Source organism: Pelodiscus sinensis, chromosome 15 (assembly GCF_052426305.1).
Source record: "Pelodiscus sinensis isolate ZL-2025 chromosome 15, ASM5242630v1, whole genome shotgun sequence".
In the NCBI taxonomy this organism is placed as follows: Eukaryota; Metazoa; Chordata; order Testudines; family Trionychidae; genus Pelodiscus; species Pelodiscus sinensis.
In genome coordinates, this window is record NC_143066.1 from 34,301,607 (window position 1) to 34,324,432 (window position 22,826).

Consider the following 22,826-nt stretch of genomic DNA (forward strand, 5'->3'; position numbering starts at 1 on the left):
ATCGATTTACGCCAGCCAAGAACTGGGCCCACGTGCCGCAAGGATCACGCCAGAATTCAAATGAGGCAAAGAGATGGTCGTCAGAGGGTACGTCTAAGCTACATCCCTCTGTCGAAAGAGGGATGTAAATTAAGCAAATTGAAAGTGCAAATGAAGCAGGGATTTAAATATCCCACGCTTCATTTGCATAATTGCATCTCAGTGCTTTTTCGAAAAAAGGGTATTTCAAAAGTGAAAGCGCCGGCTAGATGCAGTTCTTCCGAAAAAAAAAAAAGCCCTTTTTCGAAAGATCCTGTACTTTTCATTATTTAAGGAGTATGGGATCTTTTGAAAAAGGGAAGGGTCTTCAAAAGACCCACATCTAGACGGCACTATCACTTTAGAAATACCCTTTTTCTAAAAAGCGCTGTGATGCAATTATGCAAATGAAGCGTGGGATATTTAAATCTCTGCTTCATTTGCACATTCGATTTGCTCAATTTACATCCCTCTTTTGACAGAGGGATGTAGTTTAGACATACTGAGAGTGATGTGATTTCAGGGAAGCAGAGCTCAAAAGGTTCGTGAGCCTCATCTAATTCTGCTAGCTCCACAGAGAAACTGTCCAGCAGCCAGGCCCTCATTACCTGCTGCCTTAGGGACCACCAGTAAAGTGTTCTCTGAACAGTTGCAACTCTCTTGATGCGATGCTACCGACAGGAAACCGTCATTGCAAATAAGGAACGGGCATGCTGATGACCATGTCCTTGAACGCTGCTCTGAGTAGACCTACCACTAGTCACAACAGTATAGCAGAAAAGTGGTCACAAATTCCTTGTGTAAAAAAGAATTCCAGTCCCCAGTACGTCACCAAAGCGGCATCTCTGCACCCTTTATGCTGAGAGGGGAATTATTTCCCTTCCTAGAAAAAGTCACTGACTGAATTTCTCCTGTCATAACCTTGATAAAGTTAACATCCTCCCTGCCCACAACTGTGTTTCCTGGAGCGGTTTAATTTGACCTCCGTGTATGTGTGGTACCTCTCCCAACGGGCTGACGTGGGTGGAACTGAGCAGGGAAAATCTTAAGAACTGTAAATAAAGCTATTTGACTGAGCTGACCTTTGAAATGCTACCTTTGCTGCCTCACAGCCTCTGTACTCCCATGTGCCAGCCCCAGGCACGGCGCAGAGGAAAGACAGCAGCACTACAGAACCCTACCATACACGGGGAACCGGGAAGAGAACTGAAGCATTAACAAGACTGGTGGCTTGAGGGTGGGGGGAAAGGAAGTTAGTGATACCCCGAGAGGGTTTGGTTTTGCATCCAACACGTTCTGTTCAGTCAGATTGCTGATTTGGGCACGAAAAAACACACAAAAGAAGGAGGTGGCTAGATGAGAAACCCGCTGTTCCATCCAAGCCACGGAGGAACAGTAAGATAACAGTCTGCTTTAAAGGCAAGATAACAGATCAGGTGACAATCTCCTCACATAAAGACGAGTAGCACCTTGGAGACTAACAAAGTAGATAGTAAAAACTTTTTTAAAAAAACCAATGAATCGTCTAGCAGCACCTAACAAAATACGTAGATTGTATCATGAGCTTTCATGGGCAAAACCCACTTCAGATGAGCCGGAGTGGGGAGGGGGACAGGAACTCAGCATTTATAATAGAAGAAGAAAGGGAGGGGGTACCTGTCAATTGTAGTGCCGGTGCTAATGAGGCTGAGTGGGCGGGGAGTGTTCCATACTTACCTTTGGATGTAAATGAGGTGTTAAACATGTGGAAGTCTGGCATTATCATGGGACATCCAGTTAATGTCTTTGTTCAAGCCCAGGTGAAGCAAAGACACAAGAGTTGCCTCCCTGTAGAGAAGCCAGGGCAATATTTGCACCATGCTGAAGCCTGAAAAGAGCAATCCAAGCAGTGGAAAAAGAACAGAGTGGAGTCGGTTCCCCCCCCCCCCCCGGGCATTTCCTATGAGAAGCTGGCTTTGTTGCATTTTTGCAGAAGTTGAAAACAAGGCACAAGCAGTGAACCGGGAGGAGGAAAAAAGCAGTTCATAAAAAGCCCCTTCCAGTCAGAGCCGACTGCAGACCAAAAAAACAAAGTCACCTGTTAACCTATGCTGAATCTCAGCTCTGAACTGCAGCAGGCTCCAAGTTGGGCACAGGACTTGTGTGCAAAAACACACACACAGAGTTGTGTTTGGCAAATTCTTAAAAGAGGAAAAAAAAAAAAAAGACTCAAGCTTAGCTGCAGATTTTTCTGTCCTCATGCCGGCCTGTGCACCTACACCCGGTATTGCAACCCAATGCATGCAAGTTTCCATTAGCTTTAAAAATAGCTACCTGGCCACAAATAGAGACCCCCTCCGAGCAAGGACACAAAGCAAAACCACACGGAATGACATAACAAAAGTTCCACAACCCCTTTTGCCATTTGAATTGCTCTTTAGATCTCCCCGACACGTGTTTTGGAAATTGCAACATATACCTTGTTTCTTGTCCATGGTTTCCAATTCCCAGAAATGAAGAACAGAAACGGCACGCCTTGAAGCAGTTGGTGGAAGGGAGCGGGTGGGGGGGGGGGGGGATGTCTGCAAGATCCACAGCGTTTGCTGCAAAGAGTACCGCTTATTTTAAAAAAGCACGCATGGTACAAAGTATTCAACAGCCCTTTCCACTGATCTCTTTTTCCTGCCCTCCACACCCCATGCACGGACTAGATGCAATTAGATCATTCTAAATTTTGTAGCAAAAGAGTGCGCAAGAGGAAAAGAGAGACATGGCAGCATACAGAGTTCCTCCACAGGCAGCTGCTGAAGTTGGCCCGTTTCAGCTCAGATTACACTTGAGAGCAGTTGTAAAAGCTGCAGCCGTGAAATAGCACATGATGTCAAACAGGAAACTGGACGGGAGCCAGTTACGGAGGCCATAGAAGTGCAGGAATTTTAAAATGCATCTCCCCCCCCAAATCAGGGCACATTTCTGGACAAAGTAGGTTGTTAAATCCAAGCTGGATTTTAAAAGGCAGCTCTTACAGATGCACCCCTTCAAAACTAAAGGTAGTTTTAGAACAAGGGCAATGTTACACAGTGAAACCTGACAGCTGTGGAGACAGGGTAGTATCAGGTCTCCCTGTTAGTTTTTTAGGTCACCATGCATGGCCATGGGGCACAATGCGAGAACAGCGGATTAAAGTTCTATCCTGGTTCCCACCAAGCAGCAAGGATCCTACACCACACAACACAGACCATTACTGGAATGGCGTGTGCTTTATTTGAAAGGCCAAGCAATCCCTGTCAGCTTGCATTCTAACTGAAACAAGCTACACACAGTGAGTACTTGTCAAAAGGAGAAAGAAAATGCAAGACCAGGCTGATCAACATAAAGCTGTATGCGCACATACATTTCCACTTCTCAAAGGGCCTTCGCTGAATGAAAATCTTATCTTGCAAACCAAAAACGTAGCTCTCGGGAGGCAGTTTTAAAATCGACACAGTTGTGCAATGACAACGTTCCTGTTCACAGAAAATGCCTTCCCCCCTAGCAATCCACCCGTAGGGTTGCCAGGTGTCCAGTTTTCTACCGGACAGTCCAATTTTTGGGCCCTCTGTCTGGTATTTTCTGAATTTTTTTCTGGACAAGTGCAATGTCCGGTATTTCCTGGTTTTCCGGCTGGGAGCCGGACGGAAGCCTGGCAGGGGCAGGAGGAGTGACTGAGAGATGGGGCGTGATCGGCGCTGGGAGCCCTGGTTGCGGGTGAGGAGGAGGAGGACAGCCCGGTCCGTGCTCCTGTGCTCTAGTCAAGTGCGTGGTGGAGCCACAGCCGGACTGACTTGCGCGGGACGGGAGCGCCCTGAGATCTGCACAGCCCGGGCCAGTCCTGCTCCCCGCCAGCTGATTCACTCTCCTGCCCCCTCCGCCAGCTCTGCATCCCGCTGGCCAGTCCCTCTCTCCCCTCCCCACACCCCAGCCCCCGCCAGCTCTGCTGGCAGTTCCTGCTCTCTTCCCTGGCCAGCCCCGCTGCACCCCCCGCCAGCCAGTTCTCCCCTCCTCCTCAGCTCCCCCAGCCAGCTCTGCCCCACTGCCCCCCCCCCAATATCCTGCGGCCAGCCCCATTCTGCCTGACCCCCCCCACCACCACCAACCAGCCCTGCTTCCCGTCAGCTACCGCATCTCCCTCAGCCTGTCCCATTGCCCCCCCTTCCTGCTCCCCCCCCCCCCATGAAGTGTGTCTGGTTTTTTGGGTTTTTTTTTTTTAAAATGACTACCTGGTAACCCCAGCAGTGATCCTATCTCTGTGACTACCACGAGATTTAAACTGAGAAGCAACTTGCATCCCCCCCCCCCTCCCCGGTTCCAAACACCCCCAGCCCCCATGCTTATCTGGTTCTGCAAGGCACAAAATGGTCTTGGAATCATTTTTTTTTTTGCTCAACAACTTTGGTCTCCCCCCCCCCCCCCAAACATAATTTATTCTCAGTGGTTTTTTGGGGGGGGGGGGGGAAGAGTTCGGTATTTTTGTTTCAACCATCTGGCAACCCTACCTATCAGAGCTTGCAATCTGGCCCACACTGTGTCAGCAATAAAACTAAATCTTTTTGGAGCAGGCAAGTGCCAGCTTCTGCAGCGAAGAACAGCAAATGATTGCCATGAATAACAATGCAGTGGAGGGGGCGGGAAGAAGACTCAAAGATCTTGTAGATCTTGTTTAAAATTAATAAGATGAAGGTGCACCAAGTCCTGCAGTAGTTACGTTGAAGGAAGCCAACTTCAACACCACTGATTATGGTCAGGGTGCGTGTCCGCTGAGAGAAAGATGCTTGCATTTATTTATAGAGCAGGTGACAGTCAAATTACTGTCCTTCTGACAACTATTACCACAACAAATAGTGGAAACGTTGTTCCATTACAATACCAGGACGACAAGGAGGACCTCGGGGGTGGCATTGCAGAAAGAAAAAAAAAAAATCACGGTGCCTATAAAGGAAGGGGCGGAGGTAGCAGGAGCTGCAGTATTTTTACACCCGTGTATGTAAAACAACAGGTGCCGAAACATGTTTATTCTCTCCTGTCCCTCAAACCAGACTGACCAAAACCAACTCCGGTTCCCGTACTTACGCGCCTGATTCAAACTTTGAGAGGCACGTGCTTTTATTGGTTTCCACCATGAGTCAGCCTGGGAAAGAGAGTGCACTAAGTTCCTTCTTTACCTTACACTAGGAATAGAAAGATGTGCCTCAGTCACTCGTGAAATGTTCGCTAGTTGTGTGGACAATGCTGGACCACGTGCACCAAAAGGAAGAAAGGTCAGAGATGGAGACAACTCTACATGCTTAACAAGATTGCTCTAATTTTAAGCAGCATTTATAGCAGGAGTGGGGAACCTCAGGCCTGAGGGCTGCATGTGGCCCCCGGCTTGCCTAGATCCGACCCCTGAGGCTCAGCTCCTCCCCCCTGCATTGGGGAACCTGTGCTGCACTCCAACCCCCTTCTTGCCCCACCACAGAGCTGGGCAGACGCTCCGGATCTACTTTCTAATGCCCGGATGAAGCTGAGAAAATTTCAACCTTAGTGAATGAGAAGAACCTCAGTCAATGCTTTAGTTAGTGAGACGGATACTATTGTCACAAACTACCAGTCTAAAGGATTGAATGCTCTGCAGACTCCTACACTACAAAGGATGCAAAGTAACTTGACATGCATCATCCAACATTTACTGCTCTGCAGTTAGGCCCTGGAACAAAAGGTATTTTAAAGTTTTTTAATGTTACTTAAGCCATGTGATGTCTAACATGAGCGAGTAAGGCATCCAACATTTCTCAGATGGGTAAACTGTGGCACGGGTGGGTTAAAAGGTGTTGCCATCCTGCCAGTCTGCTCTAACCAGTAGACAAGACTGCAGCCTTCTTGGCTGTCAAAGTCCACGCTACCTCGTGTACATTGTCAACGCTCAATAAGTGGAAGAGCACACTCTAAACACAGTAGTGATCTAAAACAGAGCTTTCTCCCCCAACAAAGGCCTGTTCCACCACCAATCCCTTCTAAATAACTGCAAGCAAATATGCCTCTGGAAATACTGAGACAGGGTTCATACCTAATCAAGGATAATTGAAGACACATGTGGACGATGCAGAGGCTTTGGAAAGACTCAGAAAGAGTAGTAATGGTTAGCCCCTTAACACCAACAACTTTAGCATGGTAAGAAGGGTCCCTTTTCCACCCCTTAAATGTTTGGGAGGGAAACACATTAAGAGCAGGGATCCTAGATAGCAGATAACTGAATAATCAATCGTGTAATCACATGAAATCTTAGCAGTTCCACAATTATTCAATAATCCTCAGTGGCAGGGCCGGCAGCCAGTGTGCTCCCAGACCCACTCCCAGGGAGCCCCCTGCAGCCCTGCACTGCTGTCTGTATCAGAGGCAGAAGCACAGGGTGGCAGAGGGAGCTAGTCTCCGAGGGGAGCCAGTTTAAAAGCCAGCTCCCCATGCAGACCGGCTGCCTGCTGCACCGTGCTCTTAATAGAGAGGCAGCAGCACGGAGTGGCAACAGCACCATCCGTGGAGGGGGAGGGGTCTTAGGTTGGCCCCTCCGCAGACAGGAACTGCTACCACAAAGCAGCCTCTGCCCACAGCGGGCCCAGGCTCACTGCAGACAGAGGCTGCTTCATGGGATGCGGAGCAGCCTGACTGCAGGGTGCTTGGGGCCACCATGGACAGAGGCTGCTTTGTGGCGGCAGCCCCTACCCATGGCAGACCCAGGCTTGCTGCGGACAGAGGCTGCTCCGTGGGATGTGGACTTCGGCCCACCATGGACAGAGGCTGCTTCGCGGCAACCTCCCCTGCCCTTCCCCTTGCTGCCTCTGACAGAAGTGGTAGTGCACGGGGTGGGGGCAGGCAGCAATGCAGAACTGGGGAGGAACCAGCTTTTAAGCTGGCTCCCCCCTAGCACTGGCTCCCCACCTTGCTGCCTCTGATACAGAGGCAGCAAGGGGGGGGGGAGGGTGAATGCATGTAGTCAACAAGATTAATTAACTGATAAGCCTAGGCTTCTCAGTTAATCAAATAATCAATGACATACTGACATCCTTTAATTAAGAGCAGTGTTCCCTGTAAGCGGAGCGCTTGTGTTGCCACTCAAAAGCCACACAGCTGATTGGCAGAGCACCCACTGCTAGGTTTTGTTTCTACTGGTGATGCACATAGGCACGAGCCTCAGCACAGATTAAAAAAAAATAATATTCTGCCCATGGATGGACAAGGTTAGAGGGAACACTGATTAAGAGTCCCTTAAAAGAAGAAACATCAAGTAATGCTAAACAGATATACCAGCACCAGTGGTGCAGGTAGCCAATATTTCAGTTCACTAACCAAAACGTTAAAAATAACTAACTAAACAATTATTTCAATCCAAAACATTTGACTAACGGGAAGAGGGAGGGGCTGTTTTTTCTTTACTTTTTTAAATAAAACAATTATTCTTCAAAACAAATAAACTGTTTAAAACAAACAAATCAAAAGGTTTTGTTTAAAAAAAAAAGTCAAAATTGATTTCTCCTCCCTTTCCCCAATCCTGTTTTCAACTGGTCAAATCTGACAGATTGATGAAATTTTTGGTTGACCCAGATCTGCATTTTTGACCAAAATTTCATCCAGTTCTATGTCCAAACACAGGAATTTTTTAGACTAACTTGACAGGGGCCATCTTTTCATCCTAGGTTTGTATAGGGCCTAGCACAACGGTGTCTAAGCCTGGAGGTGCTGGTTGCTATCACCATACACGGAGGAGTTGATTATATGGGGAAGGATTAAACCATCAAGCAGGGTTGAGCAAGAGAATAAGCCACAACACAGACCCAAACTCCAGATGGGATAAAGACCTTGAAATTAAAAGTCTATCAAAGTTCCACTCAGGAAATTGCATGGTCACTTTTAGAGACTGCATAGCTGAAAATTCAGTTTCCATGTCTATACCTACTCAGAGTTGGCTGCACTCAGAACCCATAACTACACAGAAATGGGTAATAAAAAGGACCATAATCCAGCACATAAAAAACCTGTTCCACTTATGGAAAGGGGGCCTGTGTTTAACAGAACCTCTCACCATCTTTCTACCCTCCAATAAAAATACAGTGCCTCCCAAATAGCAGTCAGAGAGGGGATTCTCAGCTCCAGACAATCCCCAGTGTTACAAAATGTACTGCTGCACTGGGCTTCTAACAATCTAATAGGTACTTAACGCTGCATAGACTACAAGGCAGCTGCAACAACAAGAAGTCCTGTTACAGGGACTTGACAGCACCCAGAAGCACAGCCCCAATGGGACCAAAACCTCAAACAAATCCATCTTATTCTGTATAAAACTTTTATACATGGTAAGCTTATAAAGTCCCCCCCCAATCAACAAATGAGAGATATGCACTGCCGTTGTGCTCCCTCCTCCTCAGTAACAATTATTTACACTGTGTTTAATAACAAAAGTGATGGTAGTAAGTATAAAATGAAGGATTTAAGTGGCTGCACATGAAAACAGACAGATCAAAGTAAGTTACTAAGCTAAAATAAACAAAACATTCCAGCTAAGCTGAATACACTAAGAGAAATTACTACAAGTCATAATTTGTCACCCTAGACCTTATTGCAAGTGAAGGTCTTCAGGCTGGAGCTAATCTTTTTCCTGACCTGGGTCTAATAGCTTCTCCCCTCATTAGAGTTCTTCTATTTTTCAGGTCTTATCATCCCTTATATAGAATTTCCCCAGAGCAGGAAGTCTTTGTCCCATTCCCACCACATGCCCCTGTAGAAAAAGACCAAACTTAAGACGGATTCCAGCACCAGGTAGCATGGTCACATATCTTTGGAGGACCAACCACAGTTTTTCCTGTAAGCCTAAACAAGACTATTCACAGATCCTTGCCTTGAACACCAAGCTCTTAAGTTCCTTAAGTATAACTAATGGCTTTCACTAGAAAACCTAAATTAATAAACAGGCTTACAATTATATTTCTAACTTCATATTCAAGAGTGATATATGCATGCAAATAGACTATACACACTCAGGGGCTCACTAGCTCATTTGGCAGAAAGCATACTCAAAACACATTTCCATGAAAAATACACTGGCACAGTATCACAACCTGCCTAATCATGAGCGCTAGGAAAAGATGTTGTTGGTTTGGTTTTTTGAAGGCAAGCTGGGATTCTCAAGCACAGAGGTGGTTCTGCAGCTGTAGGACTATGGCATGTATAGGTCTGCGATTATACTACTGGGATGAGAAGAGCAGTGAGGAAGCTTCTGACTTGTAGTGGAAACTGGTCACCCTTCTGGGAGGAGATGAAGTGAGGAATCACTAGCTGGCATTTCTACAGTAGCTTATATTTGCCATATTGCTCTACACATGCTCAGAATTAAACAGCTTTATAAACAAGGGGTTATACAAAACCTCAGTAAGATGACCAGATAAATAGCTACGGCAGATATCATCTAGGGTGTACCAAGGCAGAGAGCCAACCACAGCTCAACCTGCCCTGCAGCACACAGGACAGCCCCACATCTGCATCCTGCGTTCTTTCAATGCCTCCTGACATCAACGCCCATTTCCGCGGCTGGATTTTCAAGCGAGTGCTCGGTCCCCGAGAGGAAGGCACTCGCAGGAGATCCCTTTCCCCAAAAGAGCAGGACTCTGACTCAACTCTTATCTAGGTGACCTCAATGACCATTCTACACCAGCAGCACAGCACTAGAGCTTTAAAACCCCAGCTCACTTCTACTCATTCCACTCCCAAACCAGCTGGGCATGCCCCGCCCCCTCCTTGAAGCTCGCAGAGAGACCTAGTTCAGCATCTTCAAGTTGCCAAATCCACGTCAAAACCGTGGCAAGTGAGCTGGTTTGGGGCTTGGGAATGCACGTTGGCTAGGTCTGCACTTGTAGCTACTTTTTCACAGGCAAGGAGAGAGCATTCCGGGGTGCACAGTCCCAGACTGCATGCCGGGAGGGGGGAGAGGGAAAGAGTGGGGTGTCTACCCACACCGAGTGCTGAGGTTTTTAGAACAGAGGGGGGCAAACTGCAGGCCACATCTGGTCCCCCAGGCCCTTCTGTCTGGTCCTCAAGCACCTGGCTAGCTAGGCTAGCCCCACAGATGTCCCGGTGGAGAGCAGACGGGGCGGTCAGGGGGCAGGCAGCTGGGCTAGGCCACACCTGGCTGTTAGGGGAGGCACAGCCTCCTCTAGCCTTCCTTACCCAGCCCACCCTACTATTTCTGAACCCCCAAGGTAGCCCTTTAACTGACAATATCCTGTACAACTCCCACCACATTTACACCCGAGCGCTACTACACTTCCTCTTTTCCCATATCAAACTAGCTGCGACTTAATTTCCTGTCTCCACCACAGTTTAATTGGCTTTTCTGCACAATTACTTTCCTAGGCTCTGTCAAGCCTCATCCACTAAGTTCTACTTGGATCTATGCATAATGGAGGCCAAAAAGTTTGCCTACCCCCGATTTAGGGAGTGGCTTTTTTTGGCCTTATTTTGAAACGGGATGAGGTTGGAGTTGGGCTTATTGTGAAGTCAGGTGGCTTGCTTATGGCATGGAAGTCGGCAACCCGAAGAGGCTGACTCCAGAACCCAACCTCTCGAGGTCCCCAGAGCAAGGCCTAGTCAGGAATGGGGCAAGACAACAATCTAGAAAGCAATCCCAGCCCAAATGGACCTTAACTATTACACAAAGACAAGGTAGACTAAGGGTGCACACTCTTGCAGACTAGAAACGTGTGGTATGAAAAGCAAGAAGCTCGTTTATATCTCGACTCCTTCCAAAAGGGCAGGCAGAGAGGGATTCTCATTTTTGCTACACGTTTGAAGCGGACCGGACACCTGCAGTAGCAAATGAAGCCGAGTGAAAAATAAGAAAGCTTTTCCCATCTGCAGCTGTGTTCCCTGAAAGTGGGTCAGAGGCATAGTAAAAACAAACACAGGTGTTCTGTCTGGGCCCGAGATCAGAGTCTGGCTCTTCCTCAGAAAAAGCAATTTCCAGTCTAAGAACAAGGCAGGCAGCTGCGTGACGCTTTTAGGGAAGTTTCCGCCTCTGGGAAACGGACGTCACTGGGCTCTGTGGTTGTTGCTTCTTAGCACTCTCGCTCCAACATGCAATTTAGACACATTTTAGTCTGGTCTCTAACTGCTGGCACTGTAAACTTCATGACTTCACCGGGCCAGCACACCACCTCCAGCAATGCGCAAGCTAGTGCAGGGTTTAGCTCACTCACAGGCAGATGGGTCCTGCCGCAAAAGAAAGGCTGGAAGAAGCAACTAGTACATTCGTGCATAAAACTCGAGACGGAGACTTACAAACCAAACAGAGCTCACCACAAGTGAAAGTCTTTTCGTTAACAGCCGTGTTCCCTCTTAGCTGTGAGCTTGGGAGGTCACCCAGGAGAGATGCAAATGCTGCCCAGCTGATTAACAGAGCACCCAGAAGCAGTAACGTGTATCTACTGGTAGTGCACATCCACACATGCCTCAGTGCACATAAAATTTATTCTGCGCATGGAGAAGGAACATTGGTTAATTGTTTTACTACAAAGGATTTTTTTTCCTTGTTTCCAGTGATAATCTACCCAACGCATCAGTACTACTTTTATTTAGACATAACTCCAAGAACTTCACTTCACATCTTCTGAGGACAAACTATATTCATTTTCACCTTGCTGCAACATTTCTCTCTAGTGGAGGCAGAAGGTGGCTTTAACTATATATGACAGAGGGAAAGGATTCAAAGTGGGATGCACAACTCAGTTCGTTGAGCACAACAGACCAATGCCACATGAAATGTCTCTAATTTATAACTGACAATATCTTGTACAACTCCCACCACATTTACACCCGAGCGCTACTACACTTCCTCTTTTCCCGTATCAAACTAGCTGCGACTTAGTTTCCTGTCTCCACTACATTCTAATTGGCTTTTCTGCACAATTACTTTCGTAGGCTCCGTCAAGCCTCATCCACTAAGTTCTACTTGGATCTATGCACAATGGAGGGGAAAAAAGAATTAATTCCCATTTAGTCCCTAATTCGCCACAAAGCTTTCATGAGGGTTCTCTATATCCCCCATCAGCTGGGTGCAGCCAGAGGTTGGAGGAACCCTGACTCATTTAGGAGATAGTGAGGATTTGGGACAGAATGTTCTCTGTAAACAGCCATTGGCCTTCCCCGTAGGGTTAAACGTGTGGCCTGCAAGATATTTTGTTTACTGTTGCCCATGCACAGTGTTGCCAGATTCTGCTGGTTTTGTTCCATATCGTTTTTTTCCTACTGGTATAGCAAAATGACACACACTTAAAGCAAAGGCATATGAAGTGAGCTGTGCGCGGATTGCACATGACATTGTGAGAGCTGTGGGCTCCCCCTGACACCAGTCAAAGTGCTGCTACAGTTCAATTAGTGCACACTGCAAATGCTTGGTGCACTCAAAGCACTGTTTGCAAAACTCCGGTATCTTGGGAGGCAGTACAACAATTTTGCAGTCCACAGAGATGGAGGCCACTGATACGCACCACTCACTACCCCAGGTTGCTCCTCACTGACTTACGACATCAGCATTTCCATTCCCACATACTAAGCCCTGCTTCAATTGTTGCCAGGTTGTTGGCGTTAATTCTAACCTCTGAAAATGTTACCAGGTCTCAATAAAAGAGGTAGGTGACCAGCTCAGTGCATGTGCCTTATCGGCCATGAGGCAACAAAAATTAAGATGGGGTGGGGAACCTAAGGCCTAGGGACTGTATGCAGCCCCCAGCTTGCCTGGATCTGGCCCCTAAGGCTCAGGGCTCCTCCCCAGAATCGGGAACCCTGAACTGCTGCTCCAGCCCCCCATTCTTCTCCTGCTATCCTGGGCCCCCTAGGCTCTGGTTGCAAGAAGAACGTGGGGAGTGTGTCTCCTTCTCAGTCCGGGGCCACATCAGTGGGGGGGGTTTGGTTTTTTGCTTTTTTACTTGTGTGCAGCCCCCGACTGATTTTTCTGTGGCTCAGCAGCCCCCGTTGCCAAAAAGGTTCACCACCCCTGAATCAAGAGAACAAGACCTCAAGTCAGCAAGGTACTTAGACATGTGTTTGACTTTGACAGTAGCAACAATCCCATCAACATCGAGCACTGCTCACAGGCTTGCAAGTGGTCACGTGCGTCACGTCCTGGGTGAATCAGGGTCTGCAGAACCAGGTCATGCTAGCTAAGGGAAGAGGATAGCGAGCAATGCAGTTCACCGTGCCAGAGTCAATTTCCTGCACCTATATTGCTTCCGTCTCTCAAATCAACCTCTTTTAATTGCACAGAGAGTTCGACAGTGAAGCAGGAATAAGCTATGCAGGTATTTTTGTATAAAATCCCAACTACACAGCTGTTCCTGTCACTTTGCTCTGTGGAAATATCCTCTGCCAGGCAAGCAGACTAGTCCCAACATGTCAGCTCACATCCTGGGTCAAGGTCTAGCAGGCTGTGAGTCAGCACAGCTTTCTTGGCTGCAGCCTGCAACACCTGGGAAGCCCTATGCAGAGGCTAAAAAGAAAATGCCTCCCATATGAAGGAAGCCCAGAATTAGGGGCAGATCTGCAAGGAGGAATGTGATACTGGAGTAAAGAGATGGCGCTGGAATGGAATGTACAGAGTCCATGTTTTAAAGTGAAAACGCACACCTTGGCTTTCTTCCATACAATTGTTACAGGCAGAGCTCATGAGGGGAAGCCATGTGTAAAATCCCAAGTGGGAAACCCCACAATTACTGCACAAGAAACTCTGTGTGAAGCCAAAATCCACATGCAAAACTTCCCTGGCAACTTGGACTCCGCACACAAAAAAGGAGTCAGATACACGTGACAAAGCGCATGGTGGTAGAAGGACAACCAGTCTGCAAAGGAATGTGGTAGGTGTCTAAATGGGGAACGGGCCAAGGCCAATAACGTTTGGATTCCAACAAAACCTGTAGGAAAAGGTAACAAAGGATTAAGGAAGGGACTGTGTAGGCTGGAGAACAGTCACCTCCCTTAAGGGAGCACTGTAAACCCGAATAATTAAAACATAATTAAAACACAGGGAGAAATCGGCAGCCAGAATAGCAGCATAGCCTCAAGCTTTAAGAAATCCAAACGCTGCCAGAGAGATAAAGCGCAACGTTGGCAGAGGCTCTTCCGCTCTGGGCTGCACCGATCCCATTCACAGCCCTTCCACCCACGCACCACTCATCCGGGCAGCTTGCAGCCTCTTTTATACTGTTGCTTTATTTGGTTTCTCTGAACACAGAGCTTGTCAACCAATGGGGAAGGGAGTCAACAGGAAATACAGGAAGGACAGCCTGCTGACAGGGCAGGATTTAAACAGGCAAGGCTGGGCAGAAATGGTGGGCCCACTTTATTTCTAGCAAAGCCAAGTATGCCAGCCAATACAAATAAAACCCACAGTCATCCGGATGCAACTTTTGCTAATGGAAATGATTTTCTGGAGGCTGTCCAGTGGCTGCATTTGTGCCTTCTGAGGCAGAGGAGGCAGCTGTGACAGCAATGCATTTCTAGGACGCCATGCAAAGGAGCTCAAAGGGTTTCAAAGATTAGTTGAGCCCTGGGTAGTCAAGAGATTTATCACAACCCACTTCACTCATTCTTGCGATGCAACCTGTAGCAATGCTATGGGACAGGAACTGACCACTACCACAGCCCAGAGGGGGAATTTAATTAGCCAGTCTGTGCTTTTTCTAGAGACTGGGGTCAGCATATTGGTCTCTTGCGGAAAGAGAGTTGTGTCATCTTTACTAGCAAGGAGTAAGAAACACTCTTTGCCTTGCATCACAGCTCCCTGCAGAAGCATAGGATGCTAAGCACGGGTACCAGCAGGGCTCAGAAGAAGCGACTCCGATCAACACCCTCTCCTGCGTTGATCCCTGCTGTCTCCCATCCAGTGCTAAGCCTGTTCTGCTCCCAAGATCTAACACTTCGGATGACTCCAGGGAAGAGACCCAGCTCCAAACGACAAAGGAGACACTCAAGCACACGGAGAGGGCAGTAAGAGCAGACACTTACATGACAGCATTGAGATCTGCAGACAGACAAATGCCTCGCCCAGGGGATGCACGGCTGTTCTTGAACAATTACTATCAGCAGACACACAGCAAGGGAGTCCAGAGAGCATCCCTCCTGGATACAGTCACCCCTGTAGCCAAACCTGCCCAAATGGATTTTCTTGACCCACGCAGGAAAATGATATTTATTCAACTACTTAGTCTAGACTTGCAGATATTTCCCAGACAGCTCCCAGGCTGACTCATGCAATTACCTGACCCAGCACACTCTTGTGTGTGTCAAACATATTACAACCACTTGCCATCTCTTATGGGAAAACAGGTCCCTTTCATAACATCATCTCCGCAGCCTTTGGTTTGTGCTATTTGAAGCTATGGGTGGGGGGGGGGGGGGGGGAGGCAGGTGCAATGCCATGGTCCATTGTCTTTACTAGTCACAAGGCCACGATCAGCTAAGAACATAAGAACAGCCATACCGGGTTAGACCAAAGGTCCATCTAGCCCAGTATCCTGTCTTGCGACAGTGGCCAATGCCAGGTGCTCCAGAGGCAATGAACAGAGCAGGCAATTATCAGGTGATCCCTCCCCTGTTGCCCATTCCCAGCTTCTGACAAACAGAGGCCAGGGACACCATTCCTACCCATCCTGGCTAGTAGCCATTAATGGACATAAGTTAGAGCTAGATAACCTCCATTTTTTGAAACCTGTAAAAGTCCTGTTTTCACCCTCTGGCAAGGAGTTCCACAGGTTGTGTGTTGCGTGAAGAAATACTTCCTTTTGTTTGTTTTGAACCTGCTACCTATTAATTTCATTTAGTGACCCCTAGTTCTTGTGTTACGGGAATAAGTAAATAACTTTATTTACTTTCTCTACAGCAGTCACAACGTTATAGACCTCTATCATATCTCCCCCCTTAGTCATCTCTTGTCCAAGCTGAAAAGTCTCCTCGTTTGGCAGCCATTCCATACCCCTAACCATTTTTATTGGTCTTTTCTGAACTTTTTGCAATGCCAAGGTATTTTCTGAGACAAGGTGTTCACATATGCACGCAGTATTCAAGATGTGCCTATACTATGGATTTGTACGAAGGTAAGAAGATATTCTCAGTCTTATTTTCAGTCCCTTTTTAATGATTCCTAACATTGTTTGCTTTTTTGACTGCTGCTGCACATTGAGTGGCACAACGATTCCAAGATCTCTCTCAAGTGGCAACAGCTAATTTAGTCCCCCATCATTTTATACGTATCTTTGTGATTAGGGATGTAGAAGAGTTATTGAGTCGGCTACTCACATTCCCGACCCCTCCTCCCCCCACCTCCTCTATGTCAGAGGCAGCATGGATGGAAGGGGAGCAGGAGCCGGTACTGGAGGGAGCTGGCTTAAAAGCCAGTTCCTCCCAGCACCATCTCTGAGATGCGGGGCAGGGGAGCTAGAGAAGCAATGGGGAACCCAGCACTACTTCAGTCCCCACTTGCACTGGGTACCAACTGCTGCGCCTCTGCCTTTTTAAATGTAGCAAGAGCCAAGCTGCTTTTACTACCTGCTTCAGTCTATGCTCATGCTGGATTCCCTGCTGTGCCTCTGCCTTCTCTCCCCTGCACCGCCCGGCCCTTATTACATTTCAAAGGCAGAGGGAGAGCAGTGAGAACCCAGCACCAGTAGGGACTGAAGCAGTCCCCGCTGCACCTCCCCTCTTATTGACTAATCAAGAAGTCGATGGAAATTCTATCGACTACTCAATTAGCTGATTAATTGAAATTTAACATTCATAGTTGGGATTATGTTTTCCAATGGGTGTTACTTTGCATTTAGTAACATTAACATTCATCTGCAGTTTTGTGCCTAGTCACCGAGTTTTGTAAGATCCTTCTGAAGCTCTTCACGGTCTGCTTTGGACTGAATTCTCTTGAGCCGTTTGCTATCATCTGCAAATGTCGCCATCTCACTGCTTACCTCTCTCAGATCATTATGTTGATAAGGTCCCGGTATGGACCCCTGCAGGACACCCCTACTTACCTCTCTCTTCTGAAATCTGATCATTGATTCCTACCCTTGGTTTTCTATATTTTAACCAGTTATCAATCCATGAAAGGACCTTCCCTCTTAACCCATGAGAGCTTACTTTAAGAGTCTTCTGTGAGGGCCTTGTCAATGACTCTCTGGAAATCTAGGTACACTATATCCACTGGAGTCCTCCCTTGTCCAAATGCTTATGGCCCCCCTCACAAAATTCTAGTAGATGGGTGAAGCACAATTTCCCTTTACAGAAACCATGTTAAATAAACATAACTTGTGGAAAAGTCAAGTGTCTGACAATTCTTTTCTTTACTAAAGTTTCAACAAATTTGCCCGGTACTGAAGTTAGATTTATCAGCCTGTAATTGCCACCTCTAGAACCCTTTTTAAAAAATTGGTGTCACATTAGCTATCCTCCAGTCATTTGGTACTATAGTTAGTGGTTCCACAATTTCACATGTGAGCGTCTTCGGAACTCTTGGGTGAATGCCATCTCTTCCTGGTGACTTACTATTTAGTTTACTAGATAAGCCTAAACCTTTAATGGCTCCTCAATCTGGGACAGTTCCTCAGATTTGTCAACTACAAAGAAGGGCTCAGGTTTGAGAAACTCCCTCATGGCCTCACCCATGAAAACCAATGCAAAGAATTCACTTAGTTTCTCCACAATGATCTTATTGTCCTTGGGTGCTCTTTTAGTTGAAATCCCCATTAAAAAGGCTATACAATAAAAAATACAATAATTTCCCTTAGCATTTCATAGTCGTTATCACCATCATGGTCAGGAGATTGGTATTATTTCCCTAAAGCTATATTCATATTAGTAGAGCATGGAATTACTATCTATAAAGATTCTATGGAACAGTTTAGTTAAAGATTTTTATTTCATTTGATACTATGATTTTTCACACACAATGCCACTCCCCCACCAGCATGACCTTCTCTGACCTTCAGATCTATTATATACTAAGGATGTTAAGGACTGGTCGATTCCTCCCCCGCCTTCCTGCCTCTATCAGAGGCAGCAAAAGAGGGTGGGGGAAGGGGTTCCTTAAACAGGCAGCCTTGGCATTTCAAAGCAGCACTGCAAGGAGCTGTCCCCGGGCTCCATGCGGCTCAGCTGTGTGGTGCTGCCCCTTTGAAATGCTGCCTCAGCGTTTCAAAGCGGCAGCAACGCATGCAGCCCGGGATCAGCTGGGACCTCTTGTACATTTCAAAGTAGGCATACCTGTGTGCAGCCCCACTGGCCCAGGCTGCAGAGTTCCACATTCCTCCTTTGAAATGTACAAGAGCCCCATGAGGAAGTGCCTATTGACTAGTCGAGTAGCTGATGGAAATTCCATCAACTTCTCAACTAGTAAATTAATCGTTAGTTAGCATCCCTATTTTGTACCCTGGTATTACTGTGTCCTATTGATTATATTCGTTCCACCGAGTTTCTGTGATGGCTATTATATCAATAACCTCATTTAGACACTCTAGTTCACCCATCTTATTATTTAAGCTTATAGAGGTTGAATATAAATACCTTTAAAACTTGTCTCTATTTAGCTGTCTGACGTTACATGTAGGGATGTAAATGAGTACTTGACTACCCGATAAGCCTAAACTTATCAGGTTCTTGAGTCGAGTACTTGATGACTTGCTTCCCCCCTTCACCCGCTGCCTCCATAGGCAGCAAGCAGGGGCAAGGGGGAGAACAGGAGCTGGTGTTGGGGGGGGGGAAAGCTGTCTTAAAAGGATGCTGCTGCTGCCTGGGGGGGTAGGGAAGCAGGAGACACTGGCACCCGGGTCACTGCGAACAGGGACTGCTGGACCTGGCGAGAGCCAGAACTGCACTAAGAACCGCCCAGTTCTTACTACATATAAAATGCAGAGCCGCAGCGGTCCCGGCTCACACTGATCTGAGACCTATCACCGCTGCGGCCCTGCACACCTGGCTCCTACTACATTTAAACTGCAGTGGGGGTAACTCCTGGACTGTCACGAGCTGGGCCGGAACACCTTCCCTTATCGACTAATCATGTAGTCGATACAATTTGTGATTGATACATACTGTGATTGAATGGGATTATTTTTCATTTGATTGCTTCTCATCAGACCTTATCCATATTTTATCACCTTCCATCCACTCCTCTTTACTAGGACATAGAAACTCTATTAATAGATCCTTCCCTAAGGGATGTCTCTGTCCAAGCCACATGCTCCTCCACACCTGTCGGCTTTCCCCCAGCCCTTAGTTTAAAAACTGCCCTACGATCTTTTTAATGTAGGGTGACAGAAATCTGGTTTCATTTTTGTTTAGGTGGCATCCATCCTTCCTATATAGGCTCCCCCTTTCCCAAAAGTTTCCCTAGTTCCTAAAAAATCTAAACCCCTCCTTCTACATCATTGTCTCATCCATGCATTGAAACCGTGCAGTTCTACCTGCCTACCAGGCCTTGTATGTGGAACTGAAAGCATTTCAGATAACACCACCATTGAGGTCCTGGATTTCAAATCTCTTCCCTAGCAACCTAAATTTGGCCTCTAGGACCTCTCGCCCATCCTTCCCTATTTAAATGGTACCTAATGCACCACGAGCACCCAGCTCCTCCCCAGCACTACACAAATTAAAGGTCTCAAGAGATCCACAACCTTCACCCCAGGTAGGCAAGTCACAATGCAGTTCTCTCGGTCATCGCAAACCCAGCTATGTTTCTAAGGATCGTCTCCCCCACTACTAACACCTGTCTTTTCCAAATAACTGGAGTTCCCTCCCGAAGAAAGGTAAACCTCTGAAAGAGAGGATACCACAACATCACCTGAAAGGAGGGTCCCAACTATGGGATCATTTCCCTCTACTCCATTCAGATGTTCTCCATCCCTGAAACTTCATTTCAGAGACTTCCAACTGGACCAGAGGAACCAGCAGATGTACTGCTACAGAGGACTGGTCTACACACATAATTGTGTTGGTGCAGGAACAGATAAAGTGCTGCCGGTACAATCAATTAATGTGGATTGCAATTAAACCAGTAAAGAGCTGCGTATACTGGTGCAGCTTATTCATAAATTGACTAGACTACAAGCGCCTTTCCACTGTTATAAAAAAAATAATAAAAAAAGAGGACTCCTACCCAAAATACAATCAAATCAGTCATAACACAACATGTAGATCAGGGCTTATTATAACCACACAGGGCTCTTTATCCTCTCACATCTTAGCCTCTAGGAAAAGGAAGATGCAGGTAAGATCTCTTGCACATTCACTACTCTACCCAAAACTAAGATACCATATCCTGTGTAGGATCCCAATGGTGAAATACCGTACTTGTAGCTCAATTCCCAGTGTTAAAAAGACTTTCACCTGCATGTCACTCACAAAGGCCTGGTCTGCACTACACGGGAAGGTTGAAATAAGATATGCAACTCCAGCTGTGTAAATTACATAGCGTAGGTTGACGTATCTTACGTCACGTTTCTCCGCTGTCCATACAACAGGAAGCCTATGGGAGCAAACGCTCCTGTCAGCTTGTGAGCAGAACTACTAGTGCTGACAGGGTTGCCCTCTGTGTTTGATCTAGCAGGTCTATACTAGACCCGCTAAATCGAACCCCAGAAGATCGAATGCGGCAACATCTGTCTTCCACATTGCATAGACATGCCCATGGTATCCACCTGCCCCAAAAATAGAGGGGCAGAAGGTTTTACCCAATGCTACCCAAATCTCAGGGTCCGATTCAATATTAGGCCCCACCCTAGATCAGATATTTATCCTCATGCTCTGTTCGGTGCACAAAGAGCTCCAGAAAAAGCAGAAGTTGCATTACCGTTTTTTAATCCCTAAAAGGTGCCCCCAACCAACAAGCCAACCTGACACACAAGAGGACATTAGCCTGGTATACAAACAGAACATGCAGTACCAGTAGGGATGTAAAATACTGTTTAATCAGTTAAATATTAGGTTTAGCGAGTTAACCAATTAGGCAGGATCCCAGGCAGGGGACCACTCCAACCTGGCTGGAGCAGTCCGCAACTGGCTCCTCCTGCCCCGACCTGCAGCACAGTGGGCCTGGCAGGGCTGGCACAGTCTTCCACCTGCAGCAGGCAGGGGGCTACTCTCGAGCACCAGTTAACTGTTGCCTAGTAAACATCCCCTTGTAACCAGTTCACATCCCTAGTCACAAGTTGCCTTAAGAGGTCTCTCTATTCCTAGTAGCTGCTTGGGCAAGAAAAGCCCTGGCATTGCTGGAAACATGCAACTTAGACATCACACTCCTGAACTTTATCTGGCACACGCAGCTGGACTCAGTTTTGACAGACACGGATGCCAAACCCACAGCCTACGGTTAGCCACCTCTTCTGGGAAATTACTTGCATCGTGTACTTTGGAGGTTCCTTTCTTTCCAGCACTAGAATTATTTGTGGTGGGGGGGTGAGGTACCTATGTCATAAGTTTTATTTCCTCCCAAGCTTGCCTTCCATTGGGGGTTGGTTTACTCTAGATGCTCTTTAATCTGGAGTTAAAGAATTCTCAACTAACCAGATGTCTTTTGCAATCTTGTTATAGCTTTAAGAGGTGTGACCCGGAATATCTAGGGAGCATTTACACCAGGGATGGGGAATTATGGCCTGGGGGCTGGATCTCTCCCCTTGTTCATTTCCATCTGGCCCGCAGGCCGCACCGATTCAATTCACTCACCCGGAGAGAGGGGAAGGAGCACGGAGGTTTGGGGTTTCCCCCGCAGCAGGGCGAGTTGGCGCTCACAGCTCCAGCCCCGCAGGAAGCCCCAAGCCTCAGTGTCGTCCCCCTCTCACAGGGCTGGGGCCCCATGCTTCTCTCCTGGGCAGGTGAATTCAACTTCTGCAGCCTGCTGTTGATTTTTTTCTAGTGCATCAATGGCCTGATACAAAAAAAAGTTCCCTACCCAGGTCTACACAATAGCCTCTACAAGGGGTGTTATCAGATCACTCAACTAAAAGACAGAGTCCATGAACCCTGGAAGGGAAGGAGGGAGGTTGTAGTGCGTGTTACTAATTCACTCATTATGCACCCCGCCTTGTCTTATTCAAGTTTCTACCAGAGCAGGCCGCAGCCCGGAAATCACCTTTACACTGTACATCATGGACAGACTTTCTGCTCCTTGATTCCTGGTAGACAGAGTCACGATGCTGTCCCATAAGAAGGGAGGCAGAATGGGAAGAGTATCAAAGTTGTGTCATTTTCTCCCCCAGTCTGCTGCTGCCAGAACCCAGAGCAGAGACATCACAAATTAGATAATTTAAGTCGGTAGTGTTTGCAGGTGGGAAAAATGTTTTAGATTAAAGATAATTGAAAAGAGTCTAAACTCCACCACTGAACTCTATTAAACAGGTAGGATGGTCCAGTAATTGGGCCACTAATCTAGGATGTGCGACACACTGTTCGATTCTATTTTCTGCCACAGCCCGTGTGTGTCCTTGGTTGAGTCCCTTAGCCTTAGTGTCCCACCTGTAGAAATAGAGAATATAGCTGTTCCATACCTCTTGGAGCATGGTGAGGCTAAGTATGGAGATCACCTGATGGAAAATGCTATATAAAAAGAGACATGGCGATTATTTCTTGGATTCTTTAACATTAAGATCATGAGTCTTTCTACATGGTCTGCTCTAGTTCAATCACAACCCACTGGGCTTAACAGAGGAATTCCTGGGTGAAATTCTCCAGCCTGGGGAACACAGGACCTCAGACCACATGATCATGTGCTCAAAAAAAAAAATCTCTGAATC

The 22,826-nt window shown here is 47.0% G+C and overlaps 1 protein-coding gene across 10 annotated transcripts in view; it reads right to left on the minus strand.

The window, feature by feature from the left end:
* MAP2K3 (mitogen-activated protein kinase kinase 3) overlaps positions 1–22,826 on the minus strand; it is a 98,235-nt gene that overhangs the window by 38,432 nt on the left and 36,977 nt on the right. Inside the window, exons 1-2 of one of the 10 annotated variants that reach the window (XM_075899701.2) lie at positions 2,780–3,912; positions 2,477–2,600 (exon numbers count right to left, since the gene is read on the minus strand). The exons of 6 other annotated variants lie outside the window; for them this stretch is intronic. In XM_075899701.2, the coding sequence (XP_075755816.2) occupies positions 2,477–2,492 (16 nt within the window). In that variant the 5' untranslated portion in view covers positions 2,493–2,600; positions 2,780–3,912. Of the gene's footprint in view, positions 1–2,476; positions 3,913–22,826 lie in introns of those variants that run through there. 3 more of the 10 variants (XM_075899705.2, XM_089769301.1, XM_075899703.2) reach the window with 3 other exon arrangements.